Source organism: Nomascus leucogenys, chromosome 20 (genome assembly GCF_006542625.1).
Source record: "Nomascus leucogenys isolate Asia chromosome 20, Asia_NLE_v1, whole genome shotgun sequence".
NCBI classification, from domain to species: domain Eukaryota; kingdom Metazoa; phylum Chordata; class Mammalia; order Primates; family Hylobatidae; genus Nomascus; species Nomascus leucogenys.
The window spans coordinates 38,680,791-38,695,621 of NC_044400.1; the positions used below are offsets into that span (position 1 = coordinate 38,680,791).

At 40.5% G+C, this 14,831-nt stretch overlaps 1 protein-coding gene across 4 annotated transcripts in view; it reads left to right on the forward strand.

The window, feature by feature from the left end:
• CNGA1 (cyclic nucleotide gated channel subunit alpha 1) overlaps window positions 1-14,831 on the forward strand; it is an 80,620-nt gene extending 65,789 nt beyond the window's left edge. Inside the window, exons 5-10 of one of the 4 annotated variants that reach the window (XM_003258422.3) lie at window positions 556-618; window positions 7,039-7,080; window positions 7,163-7,270; window positions 8,524-8,631; window positions 9,787-9,893; window positions 12,979-14,828. In XM_003258422.3, the coding sequence (XP_003258470.1) occupies window positions 556-618; window positions 7,039-7,080; window positions 7,163-7,270; window positions 8,524-8,631; window positions 9,787-9,893; window positions 12,979-14,387 (1,837 nt within the window). In that variant the 3' untranslated portion in view covers window positions 14,388-14,828. Of the gene's footprint in view, window positions 1-555; window positions 619-7,038; window positions 7,081-7,162; window positions 7,271-8,523; window positions 8,632-9,786; window positions 9,894-12,978 lie in introns of all 4 variants that reach the window. The other 3 variants (XM_003258423.2, XM_030801064.1, XM_030801063.1) reach the window with 3 other exon arrangements.

The following is a 14,831-nucleotide window of genomic DNA, read 5'->3' on the forward strand; positions in this document are numbered from 1 at the left end:
TACCCGAGACTGGGTAATTTATAAAGAAAAAGAGGCTTAATGGACTCACAGTTCCACATGGCTGGGGAGGCCTCACAATCGTGGCAGAAGGCAAAGGAGGAGCAAAGTCGTGTCTTACATGGTGGCAGGCAAGAGAGCGTGTGCAGGGGAACTGCCCTTTATAAAACCATCAGATCTTGTGAGACTTATTTACTAGCACGAGAATGGCATGGGCAACACCCACTCCTATGATTCAGTTACTTCCCACTGGGTCCCTCCCATGGCATGTGGGGATTATGGGAGCTATAATTCAAGATGAGATTTGGGTGGGGACACAGCCAAACCATATCACCATGTTTGTTCAAGACACTGGCATTTGGCAAGTCATGCTTCATGGAGGCTCAGGATATACTTTTATGCTTTATGCTTCATAATATGTTTTTGAACTATCATCTAGATAGTCTTTAGTATTGAGTAGAAATGGAAAAGAATTTGTTTTTTCAGACCATTTGCTTACCATGGACATTATACAGATGGTGACTATTGTGATTTCACTGCATGTTTTTCATTTCCCAGGGAGCAGTACCTGCCTGGTGCCATTGCACTTTTTAATGTGAACAACAGCAGCAATAAGGACCAGTAAGTATATTTACAATAGAAAACCAAAGCTTTGGTTTTAAAGAAAACCAGTGAAAAGGTAGGAATATATCTGAATCTGTTATAGAGGAAATATTTATTAATCAAATGAATATTTATTAAACAAATGATCTAATACAATGGCAATGATAGTCTTATCATTTTGTTGAAAAGTAGTATTTATTCATTCATTTATTTGAATACATGTAGAAAAAATCATGTCTATAGTGTTCATGCAGTTGACTTTCTTTGTGAATAGAGTGACTGACAAAAATAAGTGAAACATATTACTCCTTTCCAGTTTGAGCCAATGTGTCTTAGGTGAAGTTCCTCAGGGGACAGTTTCTGAGATGGAGGCTTGTATGCAGAGGTTTGTTGGGTATGGTCTTGGGAACAATATCTGGAAGGGAGTTGGGGGTCAGTATTGGGCAGAGGGAGAAGTCGAACTTCAGAGAATAGAGCTGATGTACAATGTGATTCTATGGGGATCCCTGAAGCAGGGATGACCTTTTAGAGTTGTCCCTATTTAGGTAATAGACTTGGGCCTTTGTGCCCATGCACAGTTATTGGAAAAAGGTTGGCCCTAGAAGATGGAGCATAACCATCTGGATGGAGCCTGGTGGTTTCCTTCAGCCAAGGCCAGCCAAGGGAGAGGAAAAACTGAGCTGACAGCAACCAACACTCTTGGCAAGTGGGGAATGAGTGCCTGAATTTTGTGCACCACCTGCATAGCCACTGTACAGCCCACCCATGTGCTGCCCAGATCCGTTTTGTTTGTATAGAAAATTCACCCCATGTGGGAATACCTACTCCAGGATCCTGGTTATTTTTTCCTGAGAAAGCTTATAAGAGTAAAGTTAATGGGATTAAACTAAGGTCTCTGGCAGTTGCAGGCGGTTTTGAGGCCTCAAATGAAATTCTTCACCCTCTCCACTTCTACTCATTCTAGGGTCCTCTCACCCTTGGCCAGCACGTCTGCTGGTCTAGATGACTTATCTGGTGGAACAATACAGACACTCATCCCTGAAGGACTTGAGCCCTGGGTCACCATGCCCTTCTTGAGTCATGGCTACAGTACTTGCCCATTTACCACCAAAACTGGGCTGGAAAATACCAAAAGACCACCTAGGTGCAAATACGTCTCCCCTCCCTGCATTGTATACAGCACTGCCTACTTCTGATGATCACGGTCAATAACTTCTGCCAGTGTGGTGACTCTCTTCCTTGCCTGTTGGGCATGAGGGGCCCAAAGTGGCTGGGGAGTAGCCATAGCTTAATGTTTAATGGAACTCTGGCAATCCCTGGCAGATGCATCACCCCTCTGGAAGCCAGGACCTCTAGATCCATAGATCCTTAAGTTGCAAGAATGGGAAACACACCTTTCCTGCATTTGTCACCCCTACTTAGACCCTGTAGTTCCCAGACCAGTGCATTCTATACAGGCATAGAGAACCATACAATGATCATTGTTTTAGCATATATACACTATCCTAGAGGATGGCACCTTTTCTTCCTAGAGTATAAACTCTATGATAGCACTTCAGCCGTGGTTTCAAAAGGTCACTCCTTAACTATCATGTCAGTAGCTGACAAAGGTGTGCAGCATATGATAGGACCATTGGATTCCATACTCAGGTTCCAATGCCACATTTTTTTTTTTGCCTTAAAGTGGGTCCTTGGTCCAAAGTGGTGTTAAGCAATATTTCATATTAGTGATCATGCTTCATATGCCCCTAAATAATGGCACTGGTCAAAGCCCTTTGGCAAAAAAGCAAATGAATAGTCATAATATATGTCAGTTCTTATCAATATATTTGATGCCCCTTCCATGGTGTCAGGAGTCCAATTTAGTTAACTTGCCATCAAATGACTGATTACTTTCCTCAGGAGAAAGCACTGTTTTGGAGTCATAGCATTGGTCTCTGTAACAGGCAGGTTCACTAAGAGCAAAAAACAAACAAATAAAAACAAAGATTTTCAAACTTTGTGCTCACACTCATAATATGTCTATTTACTCTGCCTCTTCTGCTGAAATATTTTCCCTGATCTTTCCATCGTTTTCCATCCAGGTCCCTGACCAACCAGTCAAGGCATTTGTGACTGCCCATGAGTCCTTGTACACTTGTATATTCTTAATTTGGGCTATTTCTTTTTCCTTTTTTTTTTTTTTTTTTGAGACAGGTACTCACTCAGTTGCCCATGCTGGAGTGCAGTGGTGCAATCTCGGCTCACTGCAGCCTCCATCTCCTGGGGTCAAGTGATCCTCCTGCCTCAGCCTCCCAAGTAGCTGGGATTACAGGCATGCGCCACCACGCCCGGCTAATTTTTGTATTTTTTGTGGGGTTTCGCCATGTTGGCCAGGCTGGTCTCCAACTCCTTGGCCTCAAGTGATCTTCCCACCTCAGCGTCCTAAAGTGCTGGGATTACAGGCATGAGCCACTGGACCCCGCCTGGGCTATTTCTTTTTCCATACAAACTAGATGACTGTATACTGCTTGAAGCTGTGCCATTGGGGAAATTAACCTCACACTGTCTTCCAAGACCACCTCTAAGTGAGGCTGTGGTGCAGATACAGCCCATTTTGGCTTGCATCCACATTCTAAACTGACCCGTCTATGCAACATGCTGTATCAGCTCCTTTTAAAGAACCCCACATATGGCCACAGGTGGGGGCTGATAAATAGGTGCTGAGTGGAAAATGACATAGTGGGAAATGAATGAAAATTTCTAACGTGGAAAATGACATAAAGAAGGGTACTGAAGGCAGGGCATGGTGGCTCACACCTGTAATCCCAGCACTTTGGGAGGCCAAGGCAGGCAGGTCACCTAAGGTCAGGAGTCGAGACCAGCCTGGCCAACCTACATGGTGAAACCCCATTTCTACTAAAAATACAAAAATTAACCAGGCATGGTGGTGCACGCCTTTAGTCCCAGACACTTGGGAGCCTGAAGCAGGGGAAATCACCTGAACTGGGAGGCAGAGGTTGTAGTGAGCCGAGATTGTGCCACCACACTCCTGTCTGGGTGACACAGCAAGACTCCTTGAAAAAAAAAAAGAAGGAGGAGAAGGGTACTGAGCCACCTGCCTGGGCAGCTTACTTATTCCCTCTGATTCATACTCAATCCCAGGTATCTTACTTCATCATATGACAGATTGATACCTTATGAATTGTTGTTTCTGACAGAATCCATCTCATGATGGGCATTCATTTTATGTCCCATGGTTAGGTAATCCTATTTCAGGGTCTGATTAACAGAATGCCATTGATACAGATATAGTGGACTAATGTGGTGCTCTGAGAAATGTCCACGTGATCCAGGTCCCTCAAGACTGTCAGGACAGTAGGAAAGAGAGTTAATATAGACTTGGAAAGGAGTGTAGACGTGTACAGTTTGTCACCCCACGTGAGTATGAGCTATGTCTGATCCTCTTTCCTGATAGTATTGAAAAATGACATTCACATGACTGACCCAGAACCTTAGGTATGCAGTGTATATCAAGTGAATGCATTGTTTTCCACATGTGACACAGCAGCTGCAATTGGGGCTACCCCTTGGTTGATTTTGCAATTGTCTATTGCTGTCCATTCGGATCCATTTGGTTTTTGCAGGGGTCAGAGGATGAATTACGTGGGGAAATGAAGAGGGATCACCACCCCTGCATGCATTAGGTCTTAAAGGATGGCATTTCTTTTTCTCCCCAGGATGCAATGTTGCTTCTGGCCAGAAGGTGGGAAGCAGCTTAAGGGCTTCTCCTTGGTCTTACCCCTCTTTCCTCACAAGCCAAGGAACTAGTGGGGTAGGGGTGGGAGTTTTGCCGATGACCAATTATATACATTTCCCTTTTGTGTTCAGGAATTATGTACATTTCACTTTTACATTTAGGAACTGGTGAAATGATCACAGAGTGGATCTCTGTGTTATTTTCCTCATAGGACATGTCAGCTGCAACTGGGGCTACTACTTGGTTGATTTCGCAGTAGTCTATCTGCCATCCACCAGGATCTATTTGGTTTTTGTGGGAGTCAGATGATAAATTACATGGGTAAATTAGGAGAGACCACCACTCCTCTATGTATGATTTTATACAATTATATACATTTCTCTATTATATACATTTCTCTTTTATATTCAGGAACTTATATACATTCTACTTTTATATTCAAGAATTACATACATTTCACTTTTACATTTAGGAACTGGAGAAATGATCACGTAGTAGTGGGTCTGTGGACCCAGTGGAAACACCATAAGTCATATCTCATCCAGGAATCTATTATTACCAGTCCATCATATGCCCCTCAAGTTTAACAGGGGGCCACGATGATGCTTCAGTCGCTAGGTGTCAACATCAACTTGGATCCTGTGCCAAACAGTCTTCAATGTATCTAGGTATTCTTTTTTTCCCCCAGAGTACAGTGATCTAAGTAATGGCCATGGGTTCTTTAAGAGAAAGACTAGGGAAATCGTTACTGGAATATATTTGTCATAGTGCTGCAGAGTCTTTCTTCATAGGTCTTGGCTTCTCCTCTAGTCAGTGGTTTTAGGTCTAAGTACTGGCTTAGGTCTGGAACTGTTCAAAGGATTCTGATTTTTTTTTTAAATTTAAAATGTAATGAATGAATTTATTTTTTGAGATGGGGTCTCACTATGTTGCCCAGGCTGGTCTTGAACTCCTGGGCTCGAGTGATCCTCCCGCCTCAACCTCCCAAAGTGCTGGGATTATAGCCATAAGCCACCGTGCCCTACTAGGATTCTGATTTTTTTTTGATGGAGTAAGTTGCCCTCAACCTCCTAATTATTCATTCCTGATTCGTTTTGGTTGTATACATTAAATAATACCCTAACTAGCTAACAGGCTTCCCACATGTCTAGGAATACTGTATTCTATTAACCTCCTCCATGGCTGTCTATGGGTTAAGCCCCTTGGTTACCATACCCACCTTAATGCTCATTATAATTACTGGACCAATCTTACTTCTGATGGGTGAGCACTGCCATTAGTTTCAGTTATTTCTAGATCCTATTATCCCTATTGCTCTCCGAGAACTCAGTTCTGTAATGGCATTTCCCACCATCAGCCCTGGCCTACAGAGGATAGTACCACTGAACTTCTCAAAGCTGCTAACGCCCCTCTCACCAGCCCATTCCACATCACTTTTGCGTCCTTTGAGCCCTCTTTGGGAACATAATTAGCTGGTAGGCTATCTTCCAAACAGTGTATCCACTTCAAGATGCCACTTTTCTGAGTCTTTTGATACCTTCCTCCACCATCTGCCATGGTGTTAATGTTTATTTCATTTTGTGTGGGCCATTACCTTTTCCAGGTTTCCAAGAGCCATTTGAGTAGTGTGTCGACGTCATTCTTCAGGATCCATGCTAGGCTGTCAAATCTTGAATCATAGAAGTGTACTCCCATAGCAGCAAATTCTTCCTTATCCAACTTTATTGTTCTGTCCCTGTTTGTACGTGACCATCTTAGATGTTAAGCCTCACCTCATTTGTCAATCTTATCTTCCATTTCTTCTCAACAGAAGCTTTCCACTTCTGCTGGGTCATTCTTACCCAGATTAAGGCCATTGCACTTAGAACTTTTCCTGCTCTAACATCCTCTCTCTTCTTCTCAACTCCAACTCTTAGTCATACTTTGAGGCCTAGCTTTAGACCTACCTCCCTTTAAAAGCCTTCTCTGACTATCCTAGTGGTAATGAGATGCCTGTTCATTCAAGTCTGGCTAATGAAATTTCCTAAGACATCTGAGCTGACAATGGCAGCCTGCTATAACCCTAGGTCTGTCTGACTTCAGAATCTATTCCCTGCGGATAGAGAAAGCTAACTGTAGAAAGAGGCACTAGTTACACAATCTCCACTCAAGAAGAAATTTTATGTGGAAAAAGGTGGCCTTAAATCTGGTAAATTATTCTAATAGCTGAGATTCCACCATATTACCAGACAGCTTGTTGATTACTCATGAAAAATGACTTCAGTTCAGGGTTATCCCCTCTAAAGAAAATTGATGGCATTTTCTTAAAATTCTCAATGATTTTATTCAAGGATAAATGTAAATGATGTCAAGAAGCTTACATTTTAAATATTATTTTTAATACATTAACACTTTTGAAATACACTCTCGGGGGGCTGTTGTTTCTTAAATTTTTCTCCTTAGTATTATGCCTTTATTCATCTCCATTTGTTTCTATTTCCCACATCTATTAGCTTAGAAGTTTTTGTTTATTATCTGGATAATCGTCTGCCCCACCCCCCACTTTTTGGGGTAGAAATCTCCAGTAAGAGACCAGATGGGTTTTGAGCACTGAAGCAGGTCTTTGAATGCAAGGCTGAGAATTTTGCTCGATGAAAAAGAAAGTAAATAAGAGTGGAAGACTGTGATTATGTGACAGATACATAATTTTTTTTCTTTAGGGAACCAGAAGAAAAAAAGAAAAAGAAAAAAGAAAAGAAGAGGTAAGACTTTGGCAAGAATTACCCCACCTTTTTCTGCCCATAATATTTCTGTATTTTAATACTACTTTCTTAATTTTTTCAGCAAATCAGATGATAAAAACGGAAATAAAAATGACCCAGAGAAGAAAAAGAAGAAAAAGGACAAAGAGAAGAAAAAGAAAGAGGAGAAAAGCAAAGATAAGAAAGAAGAGTAAGCACTTTTAGTGGCATTGAAATAGAATGAAATTGTGATGGGTTTTAGATGCAGGGATGATTTTCCATAATACAGAGTAGAAAGAAACTTTATAGTAAAGAGCCCTGTGTAAAGACTAAATGTCTTTAAACATTGAAAAATAAACATTTAGCATAAATTATCAGAAGTGAATTAAAACTTTTTCTAATTTCCCTAAAATTAGCAATGGTAGCATTATTCTTTATTTATTTATTTATTTATTTATTTTTATTATTATACTTTAGGTTTTAGGGTACATGTGCACAATGTGCAGGTTTGTTACATATGTATCCATGTGCCACATTGGTGTGCTGCATCCATTAACTCGTCATTTAGCATTAGGTATATCTCCTAATGCTGTCCCTCCCCCTCCCCCCACCCCACAACAGTCCCCGGAGTGTGATGTTCCCCTTCCTGTGTCCATGAGTTCTCATTGTTCAATTCCCACCTATGAGTGAGAACATGCGGTGTTTGGTTTTTTGTCCTTGCGATAGTTTACTGAGAATGATGGTTTCCAGTTTCATCCATATTCTTAATTCTCTCAAGAATTTTCACTGCTAGGGTTAATTCTCTTCCCTAAGCATTGGTGAAGATAACTTATCGCTGAGAAATATTTAGGTTCCAAGGAGGATTAGGTTTCTAGGATCCTACAATCATTTTAAAAACTGAAATAAAAATTTAATTTTTATTTTAATTGCATTCTTATAAGGAGTGTGCAACCTAGATCCCTTGCACGTGCAGATGACAATAAGGTTTGTGCTCCTATGAGAATCTAATGCTGCTGCTGATCTGACAGGAGGCCGAGCTCAGGCAGTAAAGCTCCCTCGCCCTGCAGCTCACCTCCTGCTGTGTGGCCCACCGGGTTCCTAACAGACCACAGACCAGTACCGGCCTGCAGCCTGGGGGTTGGGGACCCCAGATCTATGCCACTATTCCCTCTCAGTGGCTGAGGTTATACAACTGACTGCAGCATCGCAGTGAAACCACGGCTTTAGTAAAAACCTAATGTACGCTTTCATATAAGACTGGTCATTTCATTATCTATCCACCCCTCACTAACCACTTTCTTAGGACTAGTGCTCTTATGCCATGCTAATCTTCTGCAGAGTGAGCTTCTCCAGCTTACTTCCATGTCATTAATTGTAGTTGATGGGCATAACGATGTTTAATATGGTAAATAAAAATGTTCTTGTATCTTGGTAACTATCCCCTTTATTTCTAATTGCTGCTAGGGAGAAGAAAGAAGTTGTGGTTATTGATCCCTCAGGAAACACATATTACAACTGGCTGTTTTGCATCACATTACCTGTTATGTACAACTGGACAATGGTTATTGCCAGGTGTCTATAATTTTTTTTTTTTTATGGATCTCACCCCATTTCTAGTTTCCAAGTTCACTGACTAAACAATTTGACTTAGAGCCCTTTAGGACACACCTCCTTTCTCTACTGCAGGTGGTAAAGAGAGGCTAGATTATTCTCAGTGTGTTTTCCTGGGATCAGGAGGAGGTGCTTCAGTTCTCAATATAATTGGGTCTGCAGTACTGGGATGCATGGAGGGATCAGGGGAAGACTTTTATTTTTTAATTTTTTTAACTTTTAGGTTCGGGGGTACATGTGCAGGCTTGTTATATAGGTAAACTCGTGTCACAGGGGTTTGGTGCACAGATTATTTTCTCACCCAGGTATTAAGCCCAGTACCCAATAGTTATTTTTTCTGCTTCTCTCCCTTTTCCCACCCACCACTCTCAAATAGACGCCAGTGTCTATTGTTGGAGGGGGAGACTTTTAAACTTTTGGTTGTATAATAACTTAACTAGAACATCGGGAGAAACTATTTTCTTTGACCTATGAGAAAAAAATGTTGCCAATAGTGGAAAAAGATCAAGGATTTAGTGTCTTTTAGATGGTAAACATCTCACTCATCCAAGACCAAGCACAATTTCCCAAAGCATTTTGGGTACAGATAGTCAATATGACCCTGGTGATCAATGTGTTTCACCCAACATATTTTTATTTTAGTTTTAGGCCATTTATTTTTTTAATTTATTTAAAGTTTTTTTTGTACAAATTTATAGGGTACCTGTGAAATTTTGTTACTTGCATATAATGCATATAGTGATTAAGTCAGGGTATTTACAGTGTCCATTACCCAAGTTCATTTTTGTTAAGTATAGTCTGCTATCAAACATTGAATTTATTCCTTCTGTCTTACTGTATACTTGTACCCTTCAACCCACTTCTTCTTACGGGATGTTTTTACTAAGCTGACTAGTATCATGGAAAGGATGTTGGAATTCAGAAGGGTGAGGATCGAAATCCAACCACTGAGGGAAAGTTTCGGGAAAGCCGTGGTTAATGAAAGGACTCTAAGGACCTCTCCTAGCCTGAGTGTGCTGTGCTTCTCATCATGATAAAGAAAATATACAAAGAGAACTTTTACTGAAATTGGCTCCCATTTCTTTTTTATTTATACAAGTGTTTCTTTTTTTATAGAGCATGTTTTGATGAACTTCAATCTGATTACCTAGAATATTGGCTCATTTTGGATTACGTATCAGACATAGTCTATTTAATCGATATGTTTGTACGAACAAGGACAGGTAAATATGTTCAGTTTTGAATATTTTAAAATTTCATGCTTTTATCTCTAGCGTTGTAATTTGACATTTCCTAATCCAAGTATTCTTCAAAGTAAACTCACAAAAATCTGTTCTAGAGAAAAAGGCACAGGCGACAGCAAGAGTCATGATGTATAAACTCACAGGCTTAGATGACTCCAGCTGGTTCAGAGGAAGTTACCAGGCAACTTTTTGACAAGTAGTTGTGGCTTTCCTCCATTATCTTGGAGGTTTTGTGCCAGGCGAGAGGAATAGAGAGAGCAGAAATATTCTGCCAGATATAGGGGGAAGAGTAATTGCTACCTAACAGGGAGATAATTTAAAGAGTCATGGGGAAAAATGTCATTGCCCTCAGCAGAGCCATATTCAAAATTTTATAAGAAGGAGGAAAAATGCACTTAACTCAGCTTTGTGGTTTATGGTGAGATATTATTGACCAGAGGGGATAGCTTCTGAAGTATTTCTGTTAAGTAGGTAGGAGCTTATTGTTTCTACACCACTCTCCACACGCAAATGTAACCGGTATACACAGATTATAACCTTTTAAGAATCATTATGTAAAACTGAACATTCTCTAAATACTAGTATTTTGGAACAATGCTCCACTTGCTCTGTCATATTTGTAGCTTTGGTAGCCAGTTTAGGAGAAGGAGCAAATCCCTTTCCTAGTGTAATGTATCAGAGGGCTGAAATGCTGGGTTTAAAACACACAAGCCCATGGTAACAGCATAGGAGGGAAGATCCCAAGTGTCTAAGGGAGCAAGAATGAGAGATGAAAATGCAGCCTGAAAGGACATTTATGCTTCACATTGAAGGGAAGGCAAGAATATGCAAAATAGACAGCACAGGGCAAGTACCCAAGCGTCCAGGGTAGGGCTGGGATTCTGACAAGGCACTGGCATGGGCTATTAGGCACATTGCTAGCGTGTTCAGGAAACCTTCCACGAACTGTGTATGGTGGGGAAAAAAAACAATAACCCATTGTATGTTACTACACTCTCAATACAACACAATTCTGGTCACCAATATGTACATGGCGTTTCCTCTACACACCAAGCAATTCTGTAACACCAGCTGGGTTAAAATTTAACTGAATTCGAGGGGAGTTAGAACAGACCCCACAGGTTAAGGGCTCAGTCTCCCAAGATGATCCCCCACTTCAGATGCCAATCGTTAAGTCTCGGGTTGTGACTTGCGCTTCTGACTGACCAGCTATAAATTGGAGTTCCCACAGCTCCCTCATGGGTCTAGTAATTTGCTAGCACGACTTATAGACCTTAGGAAAACACTTATGTTTACTGCGTTATTATATTAATAAAGGGTATGATAATGAATACAGATGAAGAGCCAGATGAAGAGATACATAGGGCAAAGTAGGAAAGAGTCATGAGAACAGGGGCTTTTGTCGCCATGGAACTGGGGTGTGGCACCCTCCTAGTTCATAGATGTGTTCACCAACCTGATAATCCTCCAAACCCCATAGTTCAGGGATTTTTATAGAGGCTTCATCATGGAGGCATGATGGACTATTAACTCAGTCTCCAGTGCTTCTCCCTTTCCTGGATGAAGAAGGTTGGGGTAAAAGTTCCAAGCTTCTAAACATAACTTAGTCTTTCTGGTGACCAGCCCCAGCTTGGACCTCACCAAGAGCTGCTTCATTAGAACAAAAGACACTTTTCCTTTTCTTTCTTTCTTCTTTCTTTCTTTCTTTCTTTCTTTCTTTCTTTCTTTCTTTCTTTCTTTTTCTTTCTTCTTTCTTTCTTTCTTTCTTTCTTTCTTTCTTTCTTTCTTCTTTCTTCTCCTTTCTTTTTCTATCTCTTTCTTTCTTTCTTTCTTCTTTCTTTCTTTCTTCTTTCTTCTCCTTTCTTTTTCTCTTTCTTTCTTTCTTTCTTTCTTTCTTTCTTTCTTTCTTTCTTTTTCTTTCTTTCTTTTCTTTCTCTTTCTTTCTTTCCCTCCCTCCCTCCCTCCCTCTCTTTCTTTCTTTCTTTCTTTTTTTTCTTTAAAATAGTATCTTAAGCTGGTCTCGAACTCCTGCACTCAAGGGATCCTCCTGCCTCAGCCTTCCAAAGTGCTGAGATTACAGGTGTGAGCCACTGCACCTGGCCAGAACAAAAGACATTTCTATCACCCAGGAAATATCAAGGGATAAAGAGCTCTGTTTCAGGAACTGGGGTCAAGAACCAAATACCACAACAAAAGATGGACTTAGGGCGCTCGTGCCTGTAATCCCAGCACTTTGGGAGGCCAAGGCAGGTGGATCACGATGTCAGGAGATCGAGACCAGCCTGGCCAATATGGTGAAACCCTGTCTCTACTAAAAATACAAAAATTAGCTGGGTGTGGTGGCACGCGCCTGTAGTCCTAGCTACTTGGGAGGCTGAGGCAGAAGAATTGCTTGAAGCCGGAGGCGGAGGTTGCAGCAAGACGAGATTGCACCACTGCACTCCAGCGTGGGTGACAGAGCAAGACTCTGACTCAAAAAAAAAAAAAAAAAAAGCACTTAGTAACCATATTGCTTAGGAAATTACAAGAGTTTTAAGAGTTTTGTGCCAGGGACCAAATATATATATATATCTCACAATATCACAGGAATGCTACTCATAAAAGGAATGGCTTTACCTGGATGGAGATGATAGACCTTGATTGATTCATACACTCTCACTTTTGCACTTACAAATTTTTCTTTTCTCTTTTCTTTTCTTTTCTTTTTTTTCTTTCTTTTTTTTGAGACAGGGTCTCGCTGTTGCCCAGGCTGGAATGCAGTAGTGCTATCATAGCTCACTGCAGCCTCGAACTCCCAGGCTCAAGTGATATTGGGTCTCAGCCTCCCAAAGCGCTGGGATTACAGACGTGAGCTGTCTGGCCAAAATTTTACCTTTTATTTCTGCAGCAGAATATTTTCTACAGTCATAGGTTTATTGGTATTTGTATTTTATTACATTGTTAAAGGCATATTTATTGAAAATGAATTTTTTTTGACCTCAACAAAGTTAATTGACAGTATTCACAAAAATTCACGATGACATAAAAAGGAGAAACACTGAATTGATTTTATTTTCTATTTTAGGTTACCTAGAACAAGGACTGCTGGTAAAGGAAGAACTTAAACTCATAAATAAATATAAATCCAACTTGCAATTTAAACTTGATGTTCTGTCACTGATACCAACTGATTTGCTGTATTTTAAGTTAGGGTGGAACTATCCAGAAATTAGATTAAACAGGTTGTTACGGTTCTCTCGTATGTTTGAGTTCTTCCAGAGAACAGAAACAAGGACAAACTATCCAAACATCTTCAGGATTTCCAACCTTGTTATGTATATCGTCATCATTATCCACTGGAATGCATGTGTGTTCTACTCTATTTCTAAAGCTATTGGATTTGGAAATGATACATGGGTCTACCCTGATATTAATGATCCTGAATTTGGCCGTTTGGCTAGAAAATACGTATACAGCCTTTACTGGTCTACACTGACTTTGACTACCATTGGTGAAACACCCCCTCCTGTGAGGGATTCTGAGTATGTCTTTGTGGTGGTTGATTTCCTCATTGGAGTGTTAATTTTTGCTACCATCGTTGGTAACATAGGTTCTATGATTTCCAACATGAATGCAGCCAGAGCAGAATTTCAAGCAAGAATTGATGCTATCAAGCAATATATGCATTTTCGAAATGTAAGCAAAGATATGGAAAAGAGGGTTATTAAATGGTTTGACTACCTGTGGACCAACAAAAAAACAGTTGATGAGAAAGAAGTCTTAAAGTATCTACCTGATAAACTAAGAGCAGAAATTGCCATCAACGTTCACTTAGACACATTAAAAAAGGTACGCATTTTTGCTGATTGTGAAGCTGGTCTGTTGGTGGAGTTGGTCTTGAAATTGCAACCCCAAGTCTACAGTCCTGGAGATTATATTTGCAAGAAAGGGGATATCGGACGAGAGATGTACATTATCAAGGAAGGCAAACTCGCTGTGGTGGCAGATGATGGAGTCACTCAGTTTGTGGTATTGAGCGATGGCAGCTACTTCGGTGAGATTAGCATTCTTAACATTAAAGGGAGCAAAGCCGGCAATCGAAGAACTGCCAATATTAAAAGTATTGGCTACTCAGACCTGTTCTGTCTCTCAAAAGATGACCTCATGGAAGCTCTAACTGAGTACCCAGATGCCAAAACTATGCTGGAAGAGAAAGGGAAGCAGATTTTAATGAAAGACGGTCTACTGGATCTAAACATTGCAAATGCTGGCAGTGATCCTAAAGATCTTGAAGAGAAGGTTACTCGAATGGAGGGGTCAGTAGACCTCCTGCAAACAAGGTTTGCCCGAATCTTGGCTGAGTATGAGTCCATGCAGCAGAAACTGAAACAAAGATTAACCAAGGTTGAGAAATTCCTGAAACCGCTTATTGACACAGAATTTTCAACTATTGAGGGAACTGGAGAAGAAAGTGGGCCCATCGACTCTACATAGAACCGAAAAGCTGGTCATTAACAGGGACATGCCTCATGATCCTTTTGATCCTGTGACTGACATCAACTAAAATTTAAAAGAAGAGGAAGACTCAGTTGGGAAATTTTTCCATGAGGAAAATGTGCTTTGGTGCAAGGTACAAGGCCCCCACCCTCTCTGAGAGATACTATGATTAAAAAAGCTTTGTATCTTGGGATTTTTCACAACTGATAATGTGCAAAGATACAAACTGATTAACTTGTCAGTGTCTGTATCTTCTGATTTTTTCACATATGCTCATTTTATGTAATAATCTTCATAAAAATGAATAAGTATCCCTCAGTTTCATGCCATTTCCATTGTTGAGTGAAGTGTATTTGAAGTAACTGAGAATTACCATGTACATCATATATGGGATAACATTTTAAAAAATTAGACGGCAATAAAGTAAAATTAATTATGCAA